The sequence below is a fragment of the Chenopodium album genome, chromosome 10 (assembly GCF_948465745.1).
Source record: "Chenopodium album chromosome 10, dcCheAlbu1.1, whole genome shotgun sequence".
Classification (NCBI taxonomy): domain Eukaryota; kingdom Viridiplantae; phylum Streptophyta; class Magnoliopsida; order Caryophyllales; family Amaranthaceae; genus Chenopodium; species Chenopodium album.
In genome coordinates, this window is record NC_137843.1 from 3,195,997 (window position 1) to 3,216,605 (window position 20,609).

The 20,609-nt window shown below is 34.4% G+C and overlaps 3 protein-coding genes across 4 annotated transcripts; 2 read left to right on the forward strand and 1 right to left on the reverse strand.

Annotated features, from left to right (window-relative positions):
* Positions 1-5,736: 5,736 nt before the first annotated feature.
* LOC145563141 (uncharacterized) lies at positions 5,737-9,518 on the forward strand. Its single transcript, XM_081623566.1, has 3 exons — positions 5,737-6,550; positions 8,524-8,634; positions 8,954-9,518. Exons 1-3 carry the CDS (start codon positions 5,912-5,914, stop codon positions 9,152-9,154), a joined length of 951 nt encoding a protein of 316 aa, XP_081479692.1. The 5' UTR covers positions 5,737-5,911; the 3' UTR covers positions 9,155-9,518.
* Positions 9,519-10,441: 923 nt separating this feature from the next.
* On the forward strand, positions 10,442-15,805 carry LOC145563142 (uncharacterized). 2 transcript variants are annotated; one of them, XM_081623568.1, is made up of 14 exons: positions 10,442-10,651; positions 10,769-10,834; positions 10,942-10,984; positions 11,139-11,299; positions 11,806-11,907; positions 12,168-12,242; positions 12,332-12,435; positions 12,530-12,608; positions 12,989-13,081; positions 14,186-14,250; positions 14,373-14,385; positions 14,467-14,547; positions 15,014-15,120; positions 15,230-15,805. In XM_081623568.1, exons 1-14 carry the CDS (start codon positions 10,517-10,519, stop codon positions 15,327-15,329), a joined length of 1,224 nt encoding a protein of 407 aa, XP_081479694.1. In that variant the 5' UTR covers positions 10,442-10,516; the 3' UTR covers positions 15,330-15,805. The 2 variants fall into 2 exon arrangements, with proteins under 2 accessions (XP_081479694.1, XP_081479693.1); XM_081623567.1 differs by lacking the exon at positions 14,373-14,385 and having other exon boundaries at positions 15,014-15,364.
* A 317-nt stretch (positions 15,806-16,122) lies between these two features.
* On the reverse strand, positions 16,123-19,069 carry LOC145561953 (F-box protein FBW2-like). Its single transcript, XM_081622089.1, has 3 exons — positions 18,938-19,069; positions 17,887-18,207; positions 16,123-17,078 (listed from the first exon to the last, which is right to left on the reverse strand). The coding sequence occupies exons 2-3, from the start codon at positions 18,195-18,197 to the stop codon at positions 16,442-16,444; spliced, it is 948 nt and encodes a 315-aa protein (XP_081478215.1). The 5' UTR covers positions 18,198-18,207; positions 18,938-19,069; the 3' UTR covers positions 16,123-16,441.
* Positions 19,070-20,609: the final 1,540 nt, after the last annotated feature.

Genomic DNA, 20,609 nt, shown 5'->3' on the forward strand with positions numbered 1-20,609 from the left:
ACAATGAGGCTATGAGGTAATAAAAGTAACTAGTTGTATTTTTTATTTACTTATTTTTTTTTATTTTTTTTTTTGACAATGAGAACTTCATAAATAAAAAGCAAATTGCAACCTAACAGATCCAAAACAAGAAACTAAAACACAACAAAACCCACTTAACTAAACCAAAAGAGGAAAAACAAAGTAAATGATTACACCCTTGTGCATCATACCAAATTCCTCGGAGCCCGAATAACCAAAAGGTTCTTACTAAACCCTTTTCTTGGACCAAACGTTGCCAAACGAACCAAAGCCTTGGAGAAGGACAGATAATGCAAGCGAACACTAAAGAAGGGAAGTGAAACTTGCCATAATACCTATGCAAAATCCCGGTGGAAGTAGAGTAGTAACAATACACCCGAAATTCGAAAGCACCCTGTTGCCAACAAAAAGACCCAACACATGACTCCACTCTTAGGGATTAAAAAGCATAGCCACCTCCTAAGAGTCTGAAAGCCAAACCACAAGAGTCGAATTTTTCCATGACTCTGCCCCATAGAAACCTTGCACCAAAATGCAGGTTTCTTTCCTGCAATTCTACCTATATAGAATGCAAGAAAATGGAGAACTTTGCTTACCCCAAACATTAAAGATGGGGAGTCTCCTTCAAAATTGAAATTTTTAATGATAACTCTCTTTGTCATCATCAACATCAACACCAACAGTGGGATGATAGTTAGTGAATGAAGACCCAAATCATCCCGTAACCAAGAAGCAACGGGACAAGCGAACAAACCTCTCCCCTCAAACTTACCTTCTCCCTGTAAATTCCAAATACAGGGAATACTTTCTGCTTGCTTACATACCGCTAGCCTCTGAAAAACAGCACAAACACAGAGGACATCGCCCAAACTATCAAAGAGGGAAGCCATACATGCAACATGACAACCCCCCTTAACACGATCCCACCCCGAACAAGCAACTAAAAGGGCCACCAACCAAACTAGCAAGGGATTGATTAACCTTACAATCCCTAAAATCGACCAACAAGGCTCCAAGAACAACGACAACACTTCATAACCCTCCATAACTAGAACTACTCTATTCAACTTTGACTCATGAACAAGCAGAGAAAGAGTATTATTGACAAACAACAACCAAACTAGAGCTACCCGAAAGAGCTCCAACTCATGAACAACAACAGAACAATTAAAAAGCAAAAACCGAAGCAACATAACAAGCAAACTTAACAGGAAAAACATAATTAAAGACAAAATAAAAGCAACAAAAAACCTAATTGAACAAAGTAAGGAAACATGCACCCTGCACACACCCACAAGATGGAACGAGCCACCGAAAGACACAAACGGAACCTGACCAGACCTCACCAGCAGATGCCAAAAGAACCTAAAGACCAATCATCTAGGCCAACGCAAGAACAACCGCCTCCCCTTAAGCTTGAATTGAGGAAGAAAACCCTACCCTGAACTTCACTTTTACCGTCGGGAAACTATTAACGGAATTCCTTTCAACGGCGGCGTTAAGGATAGCCTTGACTTCTTGTTTCGTTGGATAATTGAATTAAAATACTAGACGACACAACGAACTTGGCCAAACCACCGATGAAAGAAGAAGAACAAACCAACTCCCAAACGTCCTTGTGTACCTTATTGTGAAAGACTTTAAAAATAACAAATTTAAGTAACTACTTGTATTAAGTAATCAAATTCAACGGGTAAATACAAGTTAATCTGTGAGATAAACAAAATTTGTTTATCATATGATATATTTGTAAATAAATCAACAACTTTTTCAATAAATGCGGGTCCCACAGTGATGATGACTGGATAAAGTTGTTGATTTATTTACCAAAATGTCATGTGATAAACAAATTTTGTTTATCTCAGAGATCAATTGGGGCTTCCTCAAATTCAACTACCTTTCATCTAGCTTTGCAATATACACCCACATAGAATGTACTGTATAACTATTTCTACTTATAAAAAAGGCTTTTAAATCTATGTAGTTAAACACTATTGTTTCTCATAAGTTTTTGGCTAAGCAATGGGAAAACACAAGTTAAAAAAATAAAAATGCCGTATACAAATTTCACCCCCTAAATAGTGATTTTTCTTTATATATAATACCAAATCAACAAAAATAAGGTGAACTAAATAAGTCCTATAAACTTATAAAGCCATATAAGATTTTCCTACAAGTAAATTCCAGACAATAAATAAATCGAGTTGACCTTTGCAAAATTACAAGTACTGTAATAAAAATAAAAAGACAATTGCAAAAATCTATAATATAATTTAAGAGTCACTTTTCACGAAAATCCTCCAAATCCCCAATACTAATCTCTCATTCACTCCCGCCTTTTCCACCTAATCTCTCTAAACAGCCTATTCTACTGAGTATTAGATTTGAATTTCAAAAAAGAAAAAAAAAAGGATAATTATGGATATACACTCCCTCCTAAATAACTACTCCGTCCTTTTTATCTAACAACACACTTTTTAAATTTGTTAAAGAAACTACTAAGGGCCTGTTCTCTTACGTTGAAATTCAGTTCAGTTCAGTTCAGTTCAGTTCAGCTGAGTTCAGTTCAGTAGTTCAGTTCAGTTCAGTTCAGCTCAATTCAGTTCAGTTCAGTTCAGTTCAGCTCCTAATTTCCTTCTCTTATAAAATATTCATTTCAGTTCAGTTCAGTTCAGCTGAGTTCAGTTCAGTTCAGTTCAGTTCAGCTGAGTTCAGTTTAGTTCAGTTCAGTTCAGTTCAGTTCAGCTGAGTTCAGTCAATGAGAACAGGCCCTAAATCAATATACACTTACAGTTTATTCCTCTTCAATCATTATCCCATACTCTCCTAAACTCCTACACTCCAACATCTCCAATAATATGTATTGTACGTTATTTTGCTTGGTAAGATTACTTGCAACTTGAAATTATTTTAATCACATTACAATTGAATTTTATCTCTTCTTTTTAAATTCTTTGTTCAACTATGATTTTAATTTGCTAATGCATTCCTTTTGCACATGATATTTATCTTTCTTATGGTCATAAGGTTTAATTCTTTCCATATATACTCTATGCAGCCACTCACTGTTATAAGAGTAACATTGGGTTTTTTTTTCCCTAATTTAATTAGTGTTTTCTCGAATTGAAGGCTCAATCGAAAACCCGAAGTCGAACAGAAAGTGATCGGCAAATTTGGCGGCGTCAAAAAATTGGTATGTAATGCGATTTTTACGTCTTTGATTATGTTTAATTTGTGGCACTTGGAATTGAAGAAAGCAAGTTATTTTGAATAATTGGACTTTGTATAATAAAGTTAGTAGTGAGTATATTCTAAATACTACATATATTGCTATTCCAATTTTACACTCAATTTACAAAAACAATAATGACACTGAATTTTTTATATTTAAAATTAGTGGGTTTGTAGTGTTTCCGTGAGAAGTATGATGGGGTTTTTTCTACTAAATTTTTTATATTTAAAATTAGTGGATTTGTAGTGTTTCCGCGAGAAGTATGACGGGGTTTTTTCTACTAGATTTTCTTATATTTATAATTAGTGGGTTTGTATAGTAGTATTTTTGTGAGAAGTATATATGGTGGTTACAATACTACGAGTACTACGTAGGGTTGTAACTACAATTTTAGTCTTGCTAGATTACATATAAATCGGTTCATTAGGGGAAGATTGAGGATTGTACAAAAAGCATATTGAGAATTTGAGATTACATGTTGTTTTGGATCTATAATTTAGCGTTAAATGTTTGTTGGTCATTTTAATCAAATGCTTTTTTTTTCTTCGTTTTTATTCCATTTAGAGTATAGCAAGCAAGCAAGGTATTAGACTATTAGTATGCACGTGCTAATTCAGCATGCAATACACTATACACGTATGTGCTTTATCAAACAACTTTTGTTAATCATATATTCATATGATTATACTTTGGATATGAAGTATGTCGTAGTGTATATGTAATTGAATTTTGTTAATTTGTACTCTATTAATTTGTGATTGATTTTGTTTTAGCTATCACTGCCCGGGAAGCATGACAACTACAAAAGGCATGTCGGCAACATAAGCTCATATGATTATACTTTGGATACGAAGTATTTCGTAGTGTACATGTAATTGAATTTTGTTAATTTGTACTCTATTAGTTTGTGATTAATTTTGTTTTAGCTATCACTGCACGGGAAGCATGACAACTACAAAAGGCATGTCAGCAACATAAGCTTAAGAAGTATAGAGGGGGGTTTGAAGATTTAGTTATTGTGGTCAAACCAACTAACAATTGTAAATTTTTTTTGGGGGGGTCATTATTATTATATGATAGATTATTTATAGTCGATACTTATTCATGTAAATGTAATAATTATGGCTTCCTACATTCTTATTAGTAATTTAAAAAGTAAAATTCATATTTAAAGTGGCTGATTTGTTATGAGTTTAGGATGCTAATTGTCCTTTTGTTTATTGATTTTAACTAAGATTGTGTTTATATTATAGTAAGTACTCTTGCACTTCAGCACATGGATCAACAGAGTAGGAAAAACTATTTGTTTCTATATGCTAATGTCTTATGATATACAAAGTACCAAATCAATATAGTATATGCATATGATCATATGTCTCCAATCTATGGTCGCTTTATATGATCATATGTATAGATTTCAAGACTCTATTATTGTATTAATGTTTCTTAAAATCTATGCACTAGAAAAATTTCTTATTAGACAAATTTTTATATGTGGCAGGGCCGGGGTTACTTGAGGGGTTACTCGATAAAGGGTTACTTGAGGGGTTACTCGAGTTACTTGGTCAGGGGTTACCTGAGTTATTTGGTTATGGATTACTTGAGGGGTTAGGTTAGGGGTTACTTGAGGGGTTATTCGGTTAGGGGTTACTTGAGTTACTCAGTCAGAGGTAACTCGAGTTACTCGATCAGCGGTTACTTAAGTTACTCGGTCAGAGGTTACTCGAGTTACTCGGTCAGGGGTTACTCAGTTAAGAGTTACTTGAGGGGTTACTCGGTCAAGGGTTACTCGAGTTATTCAATCAGGGGTTACTTGAGTTACTCTGTCATGGTTATGTTACTCGAGTTATTTGGTCAGGGGTTACTTGAGGGTTACTAAGTCAGGGGTTACTTGAGGGGTTATTTGGTTAGGGGTTACTTGAGTTACTCAGTCAGAGGTAACTCGAGTTACTCGATCAGCGGTTACTTAAGTTACTCGGTCAGAGGTTACTCGAGTTACTCGGTCAGGGGTTACTCAGTTAAGAGTTACTTGAGGGGTTACTCGGTCAAGGGTTACTCGAGTTATTCAATCAGGGGTTACTTGAGTTACTCTGTCATGGTTATGTTACTCGAGTTATTTGGTCAGGGGTTACTTGAGGGTTACTAAGTCAGGGGTTACTTCAGGGACTACTCAGGGGTTACTTGGTCAGACGTTACTCGAGTTACTCAGTCAGGGGTTCGGTTAGGTTTTATTCGGTCAGGAGTAACTCGAGTAACCCATGACTGAGTCATTCAAGTACCCCTACCACGCGGTGTAGCCATCCACACAGAAAAATCCCCCTTATTATTATTATTATTATTATTATTATTATTATTATTTGGCTTATGGGGTTTAATTTGATGTCAACTACTTTTGTTCACCTAAAAGATACATATAATTCTATCATTAGTTATATCCCGTGCATTAGCACGAGCACATACTAATACAATGGTAATTGGGCAGAGCCTCCTCAGTCCTCTTCTTCTTCCTCAACCGAATGAACTTCAACTTCTCCGCCTAAATCCTACTACCAGAACCCCAACTAACCCTAACAAAGATTAAACCCTGAAAATAAAAAATCTCAATCTCCAATTAAACCCTAACAAAATTCACAAATCAACTGAAAATCAGTGTAAAAAATGTCACTAATTTTTCAAAATCCCTTATCCAATGCCACTTATCGAGTAAAATTCTACTCCCTCAAAAACACCACCCACTTCAATTCCACCAAAACCCTCAAATTCTCTCTCTTCCATAATCAATCCTTGCAAAATAACGCCTACCCATTTCATAAAAACTTATCCTTGTTGCGAAATCGTCTTTCTCTCATCAAAGTTCAGGATTCTTCCATTAATGCTTTTCAGGAAGAAGAGAATTCGATTCAATTGTTTAATTTGGATGGTTTTCTGTCTTTCTTGGAATCGATTTGCGTAATCTCTGCAGTATTGATTTCAGTGGGATGTTGGGGTTTTCGGGTTTTTTACAAGCAGCATACTTCTGGGTTACTGGTGATGGGAAGTAGAATATTGGTGTGGCTTCTAGCTGTGGCTGTAGCTGTTGGTTCTGTGATCCGGAGGCGGCAATGGAAGCGGGTGTGTGGATCGCCCATGAACTCGAGACCGGGTTCCGAAACTGGAAATGTGATTGACAGGATTGAGAAATTGGAGGAGAGTATGAGGAGTGCTACTTCCATCATTAGGATGCTATCTAGGCAGCTTGAAAAATTAGGGGTTCGGTTTCGGGTTACTAGGAAATCCTTGAAGGATCCCATTTCTGAGGTAATCAATCTTTAACATATTTTTGGTTAGAAGTAATTGATTCAATTTGCCTATTTAATTAGTTGAATGATTTGATTTACATTCTATACTCAATATGAATTATTTGTTATTACCCTAAGTGATGATTGATTGCTTACAAATTGTTGCATTTCAATTAGATCCTAATCATATGCATTCTGCTTGTTGGGATTTACTAAAGTTTTTTTTGCTGAGACTCAGCTACTCAAGGTCTTTGGTGCATTGTATAAGAGTATTGTGCATACTGAAAACTTAGTAAACCCTCCAAAATAGAGGTTAAAACCTATGTAGCATGGCAATGGCTCGGGTTTTGAAAATGAGAAAACCTCAAGTCCCAACCATTTATGAGCTTCATTTGAAATGGGGAAAGTACAGGTCCAAAAGTGCTTCCTTGGTCAACCCCACAAACATCAGCCAACAATTTTCGATATGTGAAAATTATGAGGATGATTTTGTTTCATTGGTGGATATCTCAGCTGCTTGTTGCCCGGGCTTTTATGTAATATATACCTATATTTATTGGAGGTTTTGCAATGTTAATTATTATGTGTTCTTAAAACCTTTCTTGTATTTTTGTTTGCTAAATACTCTGACATTTTGATAAGAAAAGCTCTTATGTTGAAGATTCCAGGACATCGTTATGAGTGCCCAAACTCCAAAGTTACATTACAGATCTTGTTATGTCAAGGCTATATATAGATGCAACATCTATTATACAGGTCACAAAATTTTATCGGCAATTCAATTGTTATTTGATTCCTATTCTATGAAATCGAGTGAACCGTATGCAACTTGGGGTAGGAAGACAGGGGAAGGACATGCTGAATCTAGTATTACATTGTTCATCATGTCTAAATCCTATGTAGGGTATGATCAAACCTCAATAGAACAATTAGAAGAAGTGCTAAGTTTTGGTTGGTGTGCAAATCAGAAACCAAAAGGATTAGATTACCATTTTTTTTTCTTTTTGCCCTACCTTCCCTCTTCCGCTATTTTTGTTATAAAGATTAAGGTTCCTATCAGGTTGTGGGGATGCAATTGTATCTCATAGCTGCTTTGTGTGTTAAGCCAAGTGGTGGTGGTAGAACTTCTCTTCCAGGGTAGAGTCTAAATAGTGGAGAATAATAATATCAGGCTGTTAGAACTGGAAAATTGGAAAATGGGAGCTTAATTGCTAAAGATAATGGCAGAACCAGATATGTGAGTTCCTGAGGTGAACAGGGCGGTTATAAACTTATAATCTCCCACACAAAGAAGGAAACAACATAGTTGCACATACTTTGGAGATTTATATTCTTTCCATAATTTCATTTGAAGTATGGATGGAGCCATGGAGGATTCATATAGCCATCCTCAATTGTGTGAAATTTGCCTATCGAAACTTATTTGCAAGTAGCAAATGCATTATGCCATTGGTTTTCCCATTCTTGCGTTCTATTTTTATCTTGTAATTGTTGTCAGCTTTTGTGTTCAGTTGTTTTAATTCACTTGAGAAACTAACAAACAAATTTTAGTGTGTGTGTTTGTGTGGGTATAGCCCCACCTAAATCTGCCCATCTTGGGCTTGGACTGGGCTGTTTGGCGTGGCTGCCTCAACCTAGTTATGACTAAGGTCCGATAAGCACATCTCAAAAAATTTTAAAAAAAGGTCAAACTAGTTGAAACCCTGAACATCTCTCAACCACCAGGGAAAGAGGGGCCTGGGCTCAAACCATGGACCTGCTCTTTGGCTAGAAATTCATTCTGTATAGATTAAGACTGAAAGCAAACTGAGTTGGTTGAAGTTGTATAGAAATGTGAACAGTGTTACATATAGTTAATTTGTTCCCTCAAAAAAAAAAAAAGGTTTAATCTGTTTATCTGTGTGTCAGCATCTGTGTCAGCCTTTCTATCTCACGTCTTTGTCTCTTCTTTGTCCCTTGGTATTGTGATTTTAACGCTGTGTCTGCTCACAGACTGCAGCTCTGACTCAGAAGAATTCCGAAGCCACTCGTGCTTTAGCAGTTCAAGAAAGCATCCTAGAAAAGGAGCTTGGCGAAGTTCAAAAAGTTTTGCTTGCAATGCAGGTAAGAACATAGTAATGTTTTCTGTTAATTTGAATCGCCTTTAACTGTTACATAGAATTAGAAGCTTGTAAAGGTCCTTTACTGCATGCACTCGATGTTTTAGCCTCCTAGTGATATCTATTTATTCTACGAAGTATTAGACTTTTGCTGCTGTGTACAAGGTTAATCGTTTGGATCACATTGGGTAAATCATTGTCCCTGCTTCCTCCATTCCTGCAAATTTCATAGTTGTCGGGGTCGTCAGATATCAGTAGTATGGATCTCTCTATTTGTCATGCAATTTTTGAAAATGTCCTGACCTAAGTTTTAATGTGTGTAGGACCAGCAGCAAAAACAGCTGGACTTGATTCTTGCAATTGCAAAGAGTGGAAAGTTATTCGAAACCAAACAATCACCAAGTCAAAAGACGAGTGTGAATAAAACAGTTCCAGATAATGGTTTGAAACAAGTGGATGGACAACAAATCCAGGCAACAGTAGTGCAAACAGGGGCAAGTAATGACAGAGCATCAGGATCATGAAGTTGAGAATTCTTGTCATTAACATCTGATTATTGTCAGGCTGTCTTAGGATGGACTAAGCAAGTGAAAGCAATATCAAATCCTTGAACATTTTTTGTCATGACACAATCATTCAGGGTTATCGTTTGGAAGGAATTAGGGCTGGTATTAAGAGGAAACGTCGCAGACTTGACAAATCGTCGGTGGTTGCTGCCTATATTTTCACTCATTTGTAATGTACCATTTGAGGCATTATCGTGAGGTAATGCTGACTGTATAATGTTGTGATCAATATTAAGTTCTATGTAGAGTCCGACTCGATTTCATTGTACTGAATAAAAGGAATAATGTAAGCAAATTGTTTTGTTGAGATACCTTTGTTGAATTTCTTTGAGCTAGTAAGAAGTTCCACGGCACAACTTATTTTCTGCTAGCATAAACCCTTAAAAGTTTGTTACTCGTAGTTTAGAAGTTTACAAGATGACATACTTATGAAATTAATACGTGATCCTTTAGTGATCCAAACTCTAGGGTGTCTACCACTCTACCTCTTTGGAAGCGTCGTGATAGCTCATTATGCCAGAAGAAGCTAAAGCTGAACATTTCTTATTCACATCCACTTAAATACAACTATACAAGTAACAAGAAGTTGATCAACACAAACGCAATTATTAGAGTGTTAAGTTACAACTATTTGAATGAAAAATTACAATCTTGTGTAATTGTGTTTGAGTAGATGTGAATAAGAAAGTATAAAAAAAAACCCATGTGATTAGGGATAACTTATCACTTTAAGGCTATGTTTGGTTTGTTTTATTTTGTTTGAAAGTAAAATTGGAAAATATTAACCCATCAACAAATCGAACTCAAGGTTAAATTAAATGAAACGAACCCAAACTAAGTCGAAGTATGTTAAAATAAAATGAATCAAACGGATCGAAGTAATTAGTTTTGTCTTTTAAAGTACTCCTAACCCCTTATTTAAAAAAAAAAAAAAAAAATGGTACTCCTAACTCCTAAGGCCCTTGTTAGTAAAAATAATTTCAGTTCATTAAAAATTATTAAATTTAAAGAAAAAATATAATAGAACATTTGTAAAAATAATTTATGTTTAGCAAAAATAATTTCAGTTTAGTAAAATTAATTTTAGTTTAGTAAATAATTTAAGTTCAGCAAAAAACAAAGTGAAGTGAATGGATATTCCATATCTATGAGACCATGACCTACGATTTAATTCCGTTTATGTCCCTGGAAAAATTGTTTGGGGGCAATTTTGCATAAATTAGGGTTGATATACGTAGTAATAGTATAAGCAAAATCATCTGTTTCAATCTTTCACACTTGATTAACTTAACTTTCTACTCGGTACTTCAGCAGCAGAAAATGGAGGGACTGAAGAAACTGGAAGAAATACAGAGGATGCTGATGTTCATGGATTCCCAACACTTCATTTCGCCAATACCCACTTCTTCTCTCTCTGATTCCCACCGCTTTCTCGCTCAATTTCTCCTGTTTCTGGTAACTCACTCTCCCTTTCGTAAGAAGTTTTTTTTTTTTTTTTTGCCAATCTACTTTCTTAATTTGCATTACTAATGAACAATAAATTCGTGAAATTCCATGTCTTTTATGAATTAGATTGAACCCAGTGGAAAACTGAGTATTGACGACAAATGTAGCTTAATTTCCCAACAATTACCTAAGGTGATCAATCCATGTTTAATCTGTTAACTATGCATTTATCCATTTCTAATTTGTGATACATATTGACATATTGTTATCTTAGTTGTAATTTTACATTTACTGCGTAGATTTCGCCGTCATTTCTTGAGAAGGCATTGGTAGTTTTGCCCGGTGAGAATAATCAAAACCTTGGATTTTTAGTTTGTTGAGAAGTCTCTTTTGGGGGTTGCAAAACAAAAAAAAAACCTCTTTTGGGTTTTACCCAATACCCACCATTGTAGTTGGAGAGTGTTTATGGTTAAGTTGTACCTCGTGGTTGTTGCAGGCGAACAGACGGGTGGTTTGGGTGATTCACTGTCTGTTGACTTGGTTAAAGAGGATATTGGTGATGGCAGCCGTGGTTCAGGATCGAATGCAGCCTGTGAAGACATGGCTTTAATTGGGTTGGATGCTATGCAACGAGCGAATTCCACACTTGAAGACTTTGTGAGTGGTTCAATATTCCTCAAAAGCATGTTACTTGATCACATTGCGACTCAGCAATGGTCGAGATTGTTAATTGGATTTGTGGATGTTGTTTAACTGTTTAGATAGTTTAATATGTATTTTGATGAGCCCTACTTACCATTGTGTTGAGGTTACTATACTTATCATGCTGCTCTGCTTGCTATTTGACACGGGTTTTCATTTCATCCTCAGTACCTATTGGATATCCAACCGTCAACATAGCTATGGGCACTAGTACATTCCAATTTATATGAGAAACATGCAAAATCTTCAGAAAAGCTTCTTATTCCTAGACTTGCATCCATATTCTAGTTAAACGTTTCTAGCCTGGTTAATTTACATAGGTTGTTTGTACTAAAAAGTGAACCTTGTGTATTTATATTCTGGTGGATGTTCTTGTTGTTTATATTATCTAGTAAAAGAAGACCTTGTCAGTCTGTCAAACTCTATGATGGTAACATTCTTTTTTTTTTTTTTTGGGGCAGTGTAGATCTTACTTTATGTTCCATGGGATGGATCTGAACAGGCCAGAATCCATATTTAAATATTTACCTGTGCTTTCTTTCGTTGAAAGCTATATCTACCAGGTATGGAGATTTATTGTTTGTCTTGTAACTAGTATCTAAAGGAATTATATTGAATTAGTTCGGGGGCCATCTGGTTCTCTTCTAGGGATTTTCAGAAAAAATCTTATCCTACTAATTAAAGGGAAAAAGATTGCAATAGCCATTCACCAGTATGTAGATTGAAGATTTGGTAACGACGGCTGACGGGTGCTTAGATGTTAAGTATGATGATTACTATCTCAGTCTGGATTTTAGCCTTTAAGATGGCTTTTGTTGAACAGTTGGACGCTTTGAATGAGAAGATGGTCGATGTAACTGTAAGCAAAGTGGCTGTTCGAGATGGAAGATCTGATAAAGTAAGCTGAAGATATCTTGCTTTTATAGATTCTTCTTGGACATGTTTATATGAGGCTGAGGAGTTTTTCTGAGTCTTGTTTGTATCCAGGAAGCATATTCTACCTTGGCATGCAGGTTCAATAAAGACTTTGAGTCAGATACAATCCGGCCACTTACGGTTCTACTTCAGTGTAATGGGCTGCTGACAAAGAGGTTTAGCTTATCGCATTTGTTACATGCCAACGTTGACTATTTTTTATTGTTTAGAAAACATCCTAAACAACTTTCTACTTTTTCAAGCATGCAGAATTAGAGAAGAACTGAAAAATGGAGAGGAATACTGGGCTTTAGAAAGGAGGCTTTGTGGTGCTTCAGAACAAGATGAGGTTTAAAAATCTACCCTGTATATTTTCTTCCAGATTTTCACCTTGTATACATATTTAACTGTAAATGCACTTGTCAAATGTTTTTTGCTCCTATTCAAGTTCCTCATCGTTGATAAATCTTTGAAATCAAGTGCAACTGTCTGTTTGTGTATGATGATTGAAGATGAGAGTGTCTTGTTTAGTGAAGAAAATTTACTAAGTAGACTTTTCCCCTTGTGAATTGAGTTTGGATGTATGTCTCACTCATTGTTCATATATCCATTGGGATGAGGATTCATTAGTGCAATTTTTTTACTGACACTGCATTTAAGTCTTTAGAAGTTTGTAAATATTTAATTTGCCAATTATATGCGTTGTTATTGACTTAAATTTATCTACAGATTTCAATCGAAGATGCATTGAGGGCTATTCATCTCAAATCTTTTGATTATCGGGTTTTGAATCTTCTTTTGTATCAGCTGCAGGGAGAAGAGGTATTTCCTTCCTTTGCAAGGTGTTTAAGTATCTCATATTCCTCCTTGCACTTCATTTAGTGGAGTATCTTTCTAGGGGAAGGAAATCGAAGATGGTGTTATTTGGTTCAATGAAGGTGTCTTTTCGTTTATATGACTTTGTGGGGTTTAGGATTCTTGCAACTACTGTAGCTAATTTTTGCCTCTCATTCCAAATTTCCAACCAGGCCGCCAAGCTCTATTTGAGTATTAGTGGTTTCTGGCTGTAATAGATTAACATGGAGGGGTAGTATAGGTATTCTAGAGGTATTCTAGTAATATTAGTTTATTAGGTTTACTAGTCCTTGGTATAAATAGAGAGGTAAGGGAAAGAAATAGGTAGGCAAATATTGGATGAAACTTGTTGAGAGTTGTTACCTCAAGTCAATTTTGGGGAGTTGTGAGCTAAACTCACTTTTGAAGATTGATAGCCTTAAGCTATTATCCTATCTTTTGTAACCTTTCAACCATTATCAATTAAAATCCAAGCTTTAATCTTTATTTACTTGCATTATTAAATCTAATTATAATCCCAGAAAGTCAGTCCATTACACTGGCCCTTTTGCATGTTTTGCTAGTTTGCGTGCCTCGTCTCCTCTGCATTGCTGAATGCTAGTTTCCGGTCTATTTTTCATGTTTTTTCTGTGATGTGGCTTGCTTTTAATTTTACTTTTAAATGTAATTAGTTTCATTTTAATACAATATTAGTTTTTATAATCAGTAATTAGTATTTCTCGTTCTGCATCTTAAATGCTCTCTTGGATGGTCATAATAAGTAGTCTCCTTACTCTAGACTATCTTTGTGTGCTGATAACTGCTTTTATGATGTGAACTTTGCATGCTTGCTGGAAACTGCTTGTGAACGGTGCACTATAATATATTCTTATTGGAGGTCCAAAACAATGTGCTTCTGCAAACTAATGATTTATTGTTTATTGTGTACTTTCCCTCCCTGTTTAATGGAGAATAGATTCTCCAAAGATGTGTCACCCAATGTGTCTTGTTTCACTTTGCTTTTTGAAGTGTATTCACAATGGGTCTTCACTGCTCTGAGGCTGATAATTTCTATTTTCAATTTCAATGAAGGTTAATGATCTTCATATGGAATTCTTGACTATCTCTGAATTTCTAGTGGAGGTATCCGATGATCTGTAAGTAACTTACCTTTTATATTTTTTTTACATCTATATGATGATGTCTGTAATGGAAAAACCTTTACATGCTGTTTGATTAACATTATCTGCTGATGGATTTGGAAATTATGATGCATCAGGTTCGACTATGAGGTCAGCTTACATGCAAAGTCTTTTTAAAATATAATCTCTGCTTCAAGGTTTCCTCTGCTTAACATGTGGTTTCTTGTCCAGGAGGATGTGCTGGAGAATAATTTCAATATATTGCGCATGTTTGTCAGAATATATGGCGCTTCTGTAGCCCCAACCATGCTGGTGAGTTGTGCCATAATGTTGACTCACATATTAGAGTTAAGACTGTTTTTTCTACTTAATATAACTTCAATGGACCAAAAACATTAGATAAGATCTAGAATTTCATGTAAGTTCAAATAATGGTTTGTCTGGTGAAAATAACAAAGCCCAAGTCCTGATGCTTGTGCTGATAACATAATTAATTCAAAAATTATGTAAAAATTGATAAAAGTCTAGTGATTTTCAAGGATTGCAGTGTCTTCACTGTCATATGGCTCATCTAGATATATTTCATAGGTTCTTGTGAATTCAATATTAAATTATTATTTATTTTTGTTTGTTAAGGGGTGGGGGGTGTCTGGTTGTTTCAGTACAAGTTAATGCTTAAATTACTACATTCTTGCTTTCCTTAAATGATTAAATTAGTTTGAGCTCTGATGCTTATCCGTAATCATCTGTTTGGAAATATGGATATCTGACTTCTTAGGCTAAAAGTATAGCTGAGGCTGAAGAGAAGTACGAGAAGATGTCAAAAGCTTTGGATCCCAAGCTTTATGCGAGCTACCAAAAAAGATGTGAAGAAGCCACCAGAGAAGTTAGAATTGTTTTCTGGGTGTTTCAATTATCTCAGGATGACAGAAATTTGTTTACTTTCCTTCCTGCCAAAAACTTCTTGTCGTTGAGGTATTTTGTCTGGTGATTCAGGTGGGAAGATTTCTGGATATTCTCTTGGATCATGGACTATACCACCTCTTATTGTGGACGAGGAGCTATATAGATCTAGCATGCAAGATTCTTCTTAATTACTGCTCTTGGATGCTACTGATTGACAGTAACTCCAGCTGTTTTGGAGATTGACGCATAGCTTCCCTGGGAATGTTGTTGTGTCTGTATTTCCCATGGTCAAAATGATGATGCTGATGAGAATGCTGTAATTCTGCATTATTGCTCGCAAGGTATCTCTCTATCTCAGTTTCTCAGTGCAAGGATAGTAGGCTGGACACTGTCATGAAGTTGCTTGTTTGAGGTAATCATCAACATTCCTTTAAGACAATCCTATCAGCCATTTGGGGGGATCATCTCGTGTAATCAGTAGCTTAACTATTTGTAACATCAGTTTAGATTTTGCAGTGTATTAGGTAAGATTCATGGCGCAATATTTATAGTGTAAATCAAAATCATATGTGACATGATTTATGTATCACACAAGTCAGTGTGTGGGACATAATAATTGAGTATTACATGAAGTACTATGACTGACTACATTGTGTAAATTTAGGAGTTAGTAGTTACTGTGATAATATGCTGAGTTTGGCCTTCGACTTTTAAATCTTGGCCTGGTAAATCTCCCGGAAGTCCTAAGTTTGTTTACAGTGATTATACGGCGTTGCAATGTATCACTTTTATAATTTCTTCTACTTCTAAAGATCCATATGAATAAGGCAAGCTTTCAAGTCATTTATAGGCGAGCTCTAACGATTCAAGTCGAGGTAACTTCGGATAAATTACAAGCCTGATGTACTTCAAAATGTAATGAATCTGAATATGAGGTATCAGATTATAACATTCATCAAAAGAAGAAGAAAAAAAAAAAAAGCAACATCCTAAGACACATTTCATTCATTGCCAAATGCCAATACCATTACCTGCATAAAAGAAACTTTAACTAGAGCTAGATTTCATTCTGAACTGTAGTACTACGTCTAAGAGGTCTAGATCAAATCTACATAACATCTGGTAAACTAGGCAGCCAGCTAATCAACTTAAAAATACATCTCAACATTCTCAAATAGATGTAGGAATAAGAAAATCCACATCATTCTTTGAGAGACCAAATGCTCGCGTAGCCTCTCATCTTCGTGGAAAATGAAACGCATACATGAAAAAAATACTGCAGACTCCATTCGGTTGAATTTTAGTAATAGCCATACACATCGTCGTAGGACACCAACCCTAAGTCCTCCATCTCATGCACATCGTCCCAGGGAGCAAAAGACATATCACACATACCATCCTGATCACCATCGTCATCATACTCATCCATCTCGCCAAAACCCCAGGCCCAGAAGCTGGAAGAACCAGGATAGAAATCAACACTCTCCTTCACCTTACCACTGCCATCCACAACTAGAGGTCCTACTATCTGCAACTTTGAGCGATCCTTAAGGTACTTTTCATTAATTTTCACGCTCCAACAACCTCTAATATCAAGCAACTCAAGCTCATGGCAGCTTTTGAGGATCCGAACAGCACCATCTGTTGTGATATTCAGGTAGGCCAGCTCTAGGTGCTTGAGCTGTGGCATAGTAGCAGATATAGCATATGCTTCGTCATCTTTCATTATTGCGGCTACATCCCAAGGATGCATGTTCCTCTGCAAACAAGTAAGGAGTTTGCAGTTATTTCCAAATGCCTCTAGAGCTGGAGCTCCAATTTTGGTGCAATAGCTCAAATCTAAGCAAGTGAGGCTAGAAAGCTTCACAGCAACTTGTTCCACCATCGAGCCACTTATTTCACTTCCTGGAAGCCGTAGAATCTGAAGGCACTTGGCACTTGCAATACATAAAAATTGAGATTAGAAAGCAGAAAACTTGAAAGTAGTACTAGTAATCTAGTATTCAGATCATTCGATTTTGTTGAACTTCATAACTCACATTTCTCTTTAAATGTAGGATATACAGTATGTAATCTAGTATACTTCGCATGACATTATCATTTATCAAGCTTAATTATTTTTCTCTATGGAGTTGAAAACTACAAAGAATCCGAAAAGAGTAAACAGAAATCCCCCCCCCCCTCTCTCTTCTAATTGCGATTAATTTCAAGTTTCAGTAGGATCAAAGCTAGATCCAAACAAGCAAAGGACCATGTATAATTAGGATATCAAAAGTTCTAACACTTTCTAACCAAACAGCACAAACAGACCATAATTGGAAAAAATATCAATAGAAATGACCTAGGAATACCACCACAACCATCAAATGTACAACGAAAACCATGTGCCAACCACGTACAAGTCTTCAAAGTACTACCTCAAACATCCAATGTACCACCAAAATACGAGGTTGACAATTTTATTGTAGATCAACTAGGAATTCCTCATCACTTCTCATGCATCTAAGCTAAAACTTCCTCATTGCATCATATGTTTAAGTGTATTAAATCCATCACAATTCCAAGCAACAAATGATCAAAAGTCGCTTATCACAATCTTTGTCCTCTATAAAACATGGGAATTAGCTAATCTAGTCCAAATCAATTTCCATACCAATCAAAGGAAAATAAATTAAACCTATGCTAAAGACATAAAAATAGAACTTTGATCAGTAGTAATGGAAATAGAAAGATATGTCCTCTTACTTATCAGCAATTAAGGATAAACTCATTTCGGATGCCAAACCATAAACACAAAGCTTACGCAACGAGCCACAGCTCCTTCCAATCAGCAACAAAAGGATCCGATCAAGGCTATCAGGCCTTCGATATCGACTCCAGTCCTCGATATCGATCTCCTGCCAACAATAAGGGCCTCGTACCGCCTTTGCCCATGATTTGCACACACTTGGGACTACATTCAGTATCTCATCAAGTGGTAACCTTTGGAATATCAAACCTAATGTGTCTGGAATTAGTTCATCCCATGGCCTAACATTAGGGTCATCATCTTCCATTTAATCCTTCCTGCCAACAAATGAATTGAAATTCTTGAAACATATATATATATATATATATATATATATATATATATATATATAATTATATATATATATATATATATATATATATATATATATATAATTATATATATATATATATATATATATATATATATAATTATATATATATATATATATATATATATATATATATATATATATATATATATATATATATATATATATATATATATAAGGAATTAATGGGATTTATAACAGTATCACAAAATCAATCTTTAATTACAGTATATCTTTGACATTTATCACCATAACAAAATATTTATTGTCATGATATGAACAGTAACAATTTATAATGCAATTTATTCATTTGATTTCATGAATCATTCTATAACAAAAACTGAAAAAAGAGCAAATTATTGAAATGGGTATGTTCTATAAAAAGCAAAGGTAAGAACTTTAACAAACATGGAATTAAACCATCAATACAAACAGAATAATGATTTGTGAATTTTAGTTATTACAGGTATAAAAATGGGATCTTTTCTTCTAAATTGATACAAATCCGGGGGAAAAAAAAAATCAATGGAAATTTAGAAATGATAACAATTAAAAAATCATTAAATAGGCAATAAAATTAAAATCAAGAAGGGAAGGTATGATCAGAAAGAATTAATATACATACTTTAAAAAGTGCATGTAATAAGATTGAATCAAATAAAAGTATTGAATTATACCTGAATTATGAAGTAGATGATCAAATTTGTAAATTGGGTTTGATAAAATAAGAGAGAGAAAACAGAGAAGGGGATCACTCGTTAGAGGTAGTTAAAAATTACCGAAAATATTGGGAATTGCAGAAGAAAAAAAAAAAAAAAAAGAAAAAAAAAAAGAGCGGTATAGTAGTAACTTTAGTTGGCCTATCAAAAAATGAAAGGGGGTTTGTGTTGCGTAACCCAATTGAGAAGCCCGGGCCCGATGATAACTGTGTGCATGTTATCCACTTGTAGCTCTCTACTTGTCTATTATCACCTCTTAAAGTAGTCCATTCACCATTTAATAAGTCTAAGCTAATTCATTGTTTTGGATGATTACAATTTACAAGGTGGTGTTACGTCAGTTTTTTTGAGTTTCTAGGCAGAGCAGGGGTTAGTAGAGCAGAGCAGAGCAGATTAAATTTCAGCAGAGCAGAGTAGAGCAGATTTCAGGATAGCAGAGCTGAGCTGAGCCGAGTAGAGCATATTTCAACATTATTATTAATACTATTATTAATTATTATTATTATTATTATTATTATTATTATTATTACTACTACTACTACTATTATTACTACTACTACTACTATTATTATTATTATTATTATTATTATTATTATTATTATTATTATTATTATTATTATTAAGTGCATATACCATTGATTTAGGTGAGTGAAAACATAAATAAATATGTACTGTATTTAACTTATGTTAATAGTATAAAGATAAAAGACAACAGTTTACTTATATTCATTTCACAAAAATTTTAAAATAAAATAATTTAATGAGTAATAATGATTTTACTTATAAATATGTCTTAATCATTTATTTTTAACCCTCATAATAATAATGATATACAAAGTACTACTTGAAACACAACCTCTTTTTTTTAATTCTTAAATTGTATGGAAAGGTTTGAAAAATAATTCAACTCAATGAACTAACAATCAATACCCACATAAAATGTTTCTATACATTGTGATTCTAATATCAAATGTTTATAAAATGAAATTGTTATTATTATTATTTTTTTGAAAGAATTGTTATAATTATTAGAAATTATTAATTAATAATATATTAAATATTAATTCTTAATAGTTTGAATTATTAAATATTATTATTGATAATTATTATTATGATTAATAAATATAAATAATTATAATTATTTTTAATATTAATTATTATCATCAATACAATATTAATTATTATTATTGAATATTAATTATTATTGTTATTATTAATTATTATTTGAAAATAGAACAGAGCAGAGCAAAGCAGATTTCTTTTGAGTAGAGCAGAGCAGAGTAGATTTGATCTGAGCAGAGAAGAGCAGAGCAGAGCAGCTCAGCTCTAAAGAACGGGGCCTTAGTGTCTTACCAAGCTTAGGGCCTGTTCTGATTGACTGAAATCAACTGAACTGAACTGAACTAAACTGAACTGAACTGAACTGAACTGAACTTATTAATTAATGATTTTTAACTACGGATTAGTGGTCTTTGATTATATATTACTATACCTATGTGTATATACAAATGTACTATTTCATATGACATAATTATAAAATTTATAAAATAATTATAAATTTTCTCAATAAGATTAACAATAGAAATGTGTATCAAAAAAATAGAACCATTTGAACAATGAATTGTATCGA

What these genes read in the sequence shown, in the direction of transcription:
- LOC145561953 (XM_081622089.1), bottom strand. Translation starts at nt 18,197, where the DNA reads ATGGAAGATGATGACCCTAATGTTAGGCCATGGGATGAACTAATTCCA. An exon ending in TTATCCTTAATTGCTGATAA is followed by an intron (nt 17,079 to 17,886) that starts GTAAGAGGACAT and finishes ATGTATTGCAAG; the next exon opens with TGCCAAGTGCCTTCAGATTC.
- LOC145563142 (XM_081623568.1), top strand. Translation starts at nt 10,517, where the DNA reads ATGGAGGGACTGAAGAAACTGGAAGAAATACAGAGGATGCTGATGTTC. An exon ending in CTCAATTTCTCCTGTTTCTG is followed by an intron (nt 10,652 to 10,768) that starts GTAACTCACTCT and finishes TTTATGAATTAG; the next exon opens with ATTGAACCCAGTGGAAAACT. An exon ending in TTTCCCAACAATTACCTAAG is followed by an intron (nt 10,835 to 10,941) that starts GTGATCAATCCA and finishes TTTACTGCGTAG; the next exon opens with ATTTCGCCGTCATTTCTTGA.
- LOC145563141 (XM_081623566.1), top strand. Translation starts at nt 5,912, where the DNA reads ATGTCACTAATTTTTCAAAATCCCTTATCCAATGCCACTTATCGAGTA. An exon ending in TGAAGGATCCCATTTCTGAG is followed by an intron (nt 6,551 to 8,523) that starts GTAATCAATCTT and finishes GTCTGCTCACAG; the next exon opens with ACTGCAGCTCTGACTCAGAA. An exon ending in AAGTTTTGCTTGCAATGCAG is followed by an intron (nt 8,635 to 8,953) that starts GTAAGAACATAG and finishes TAATGTGTGTAG; the next exon opens with GACCAGCAGCAAAAACAGCT.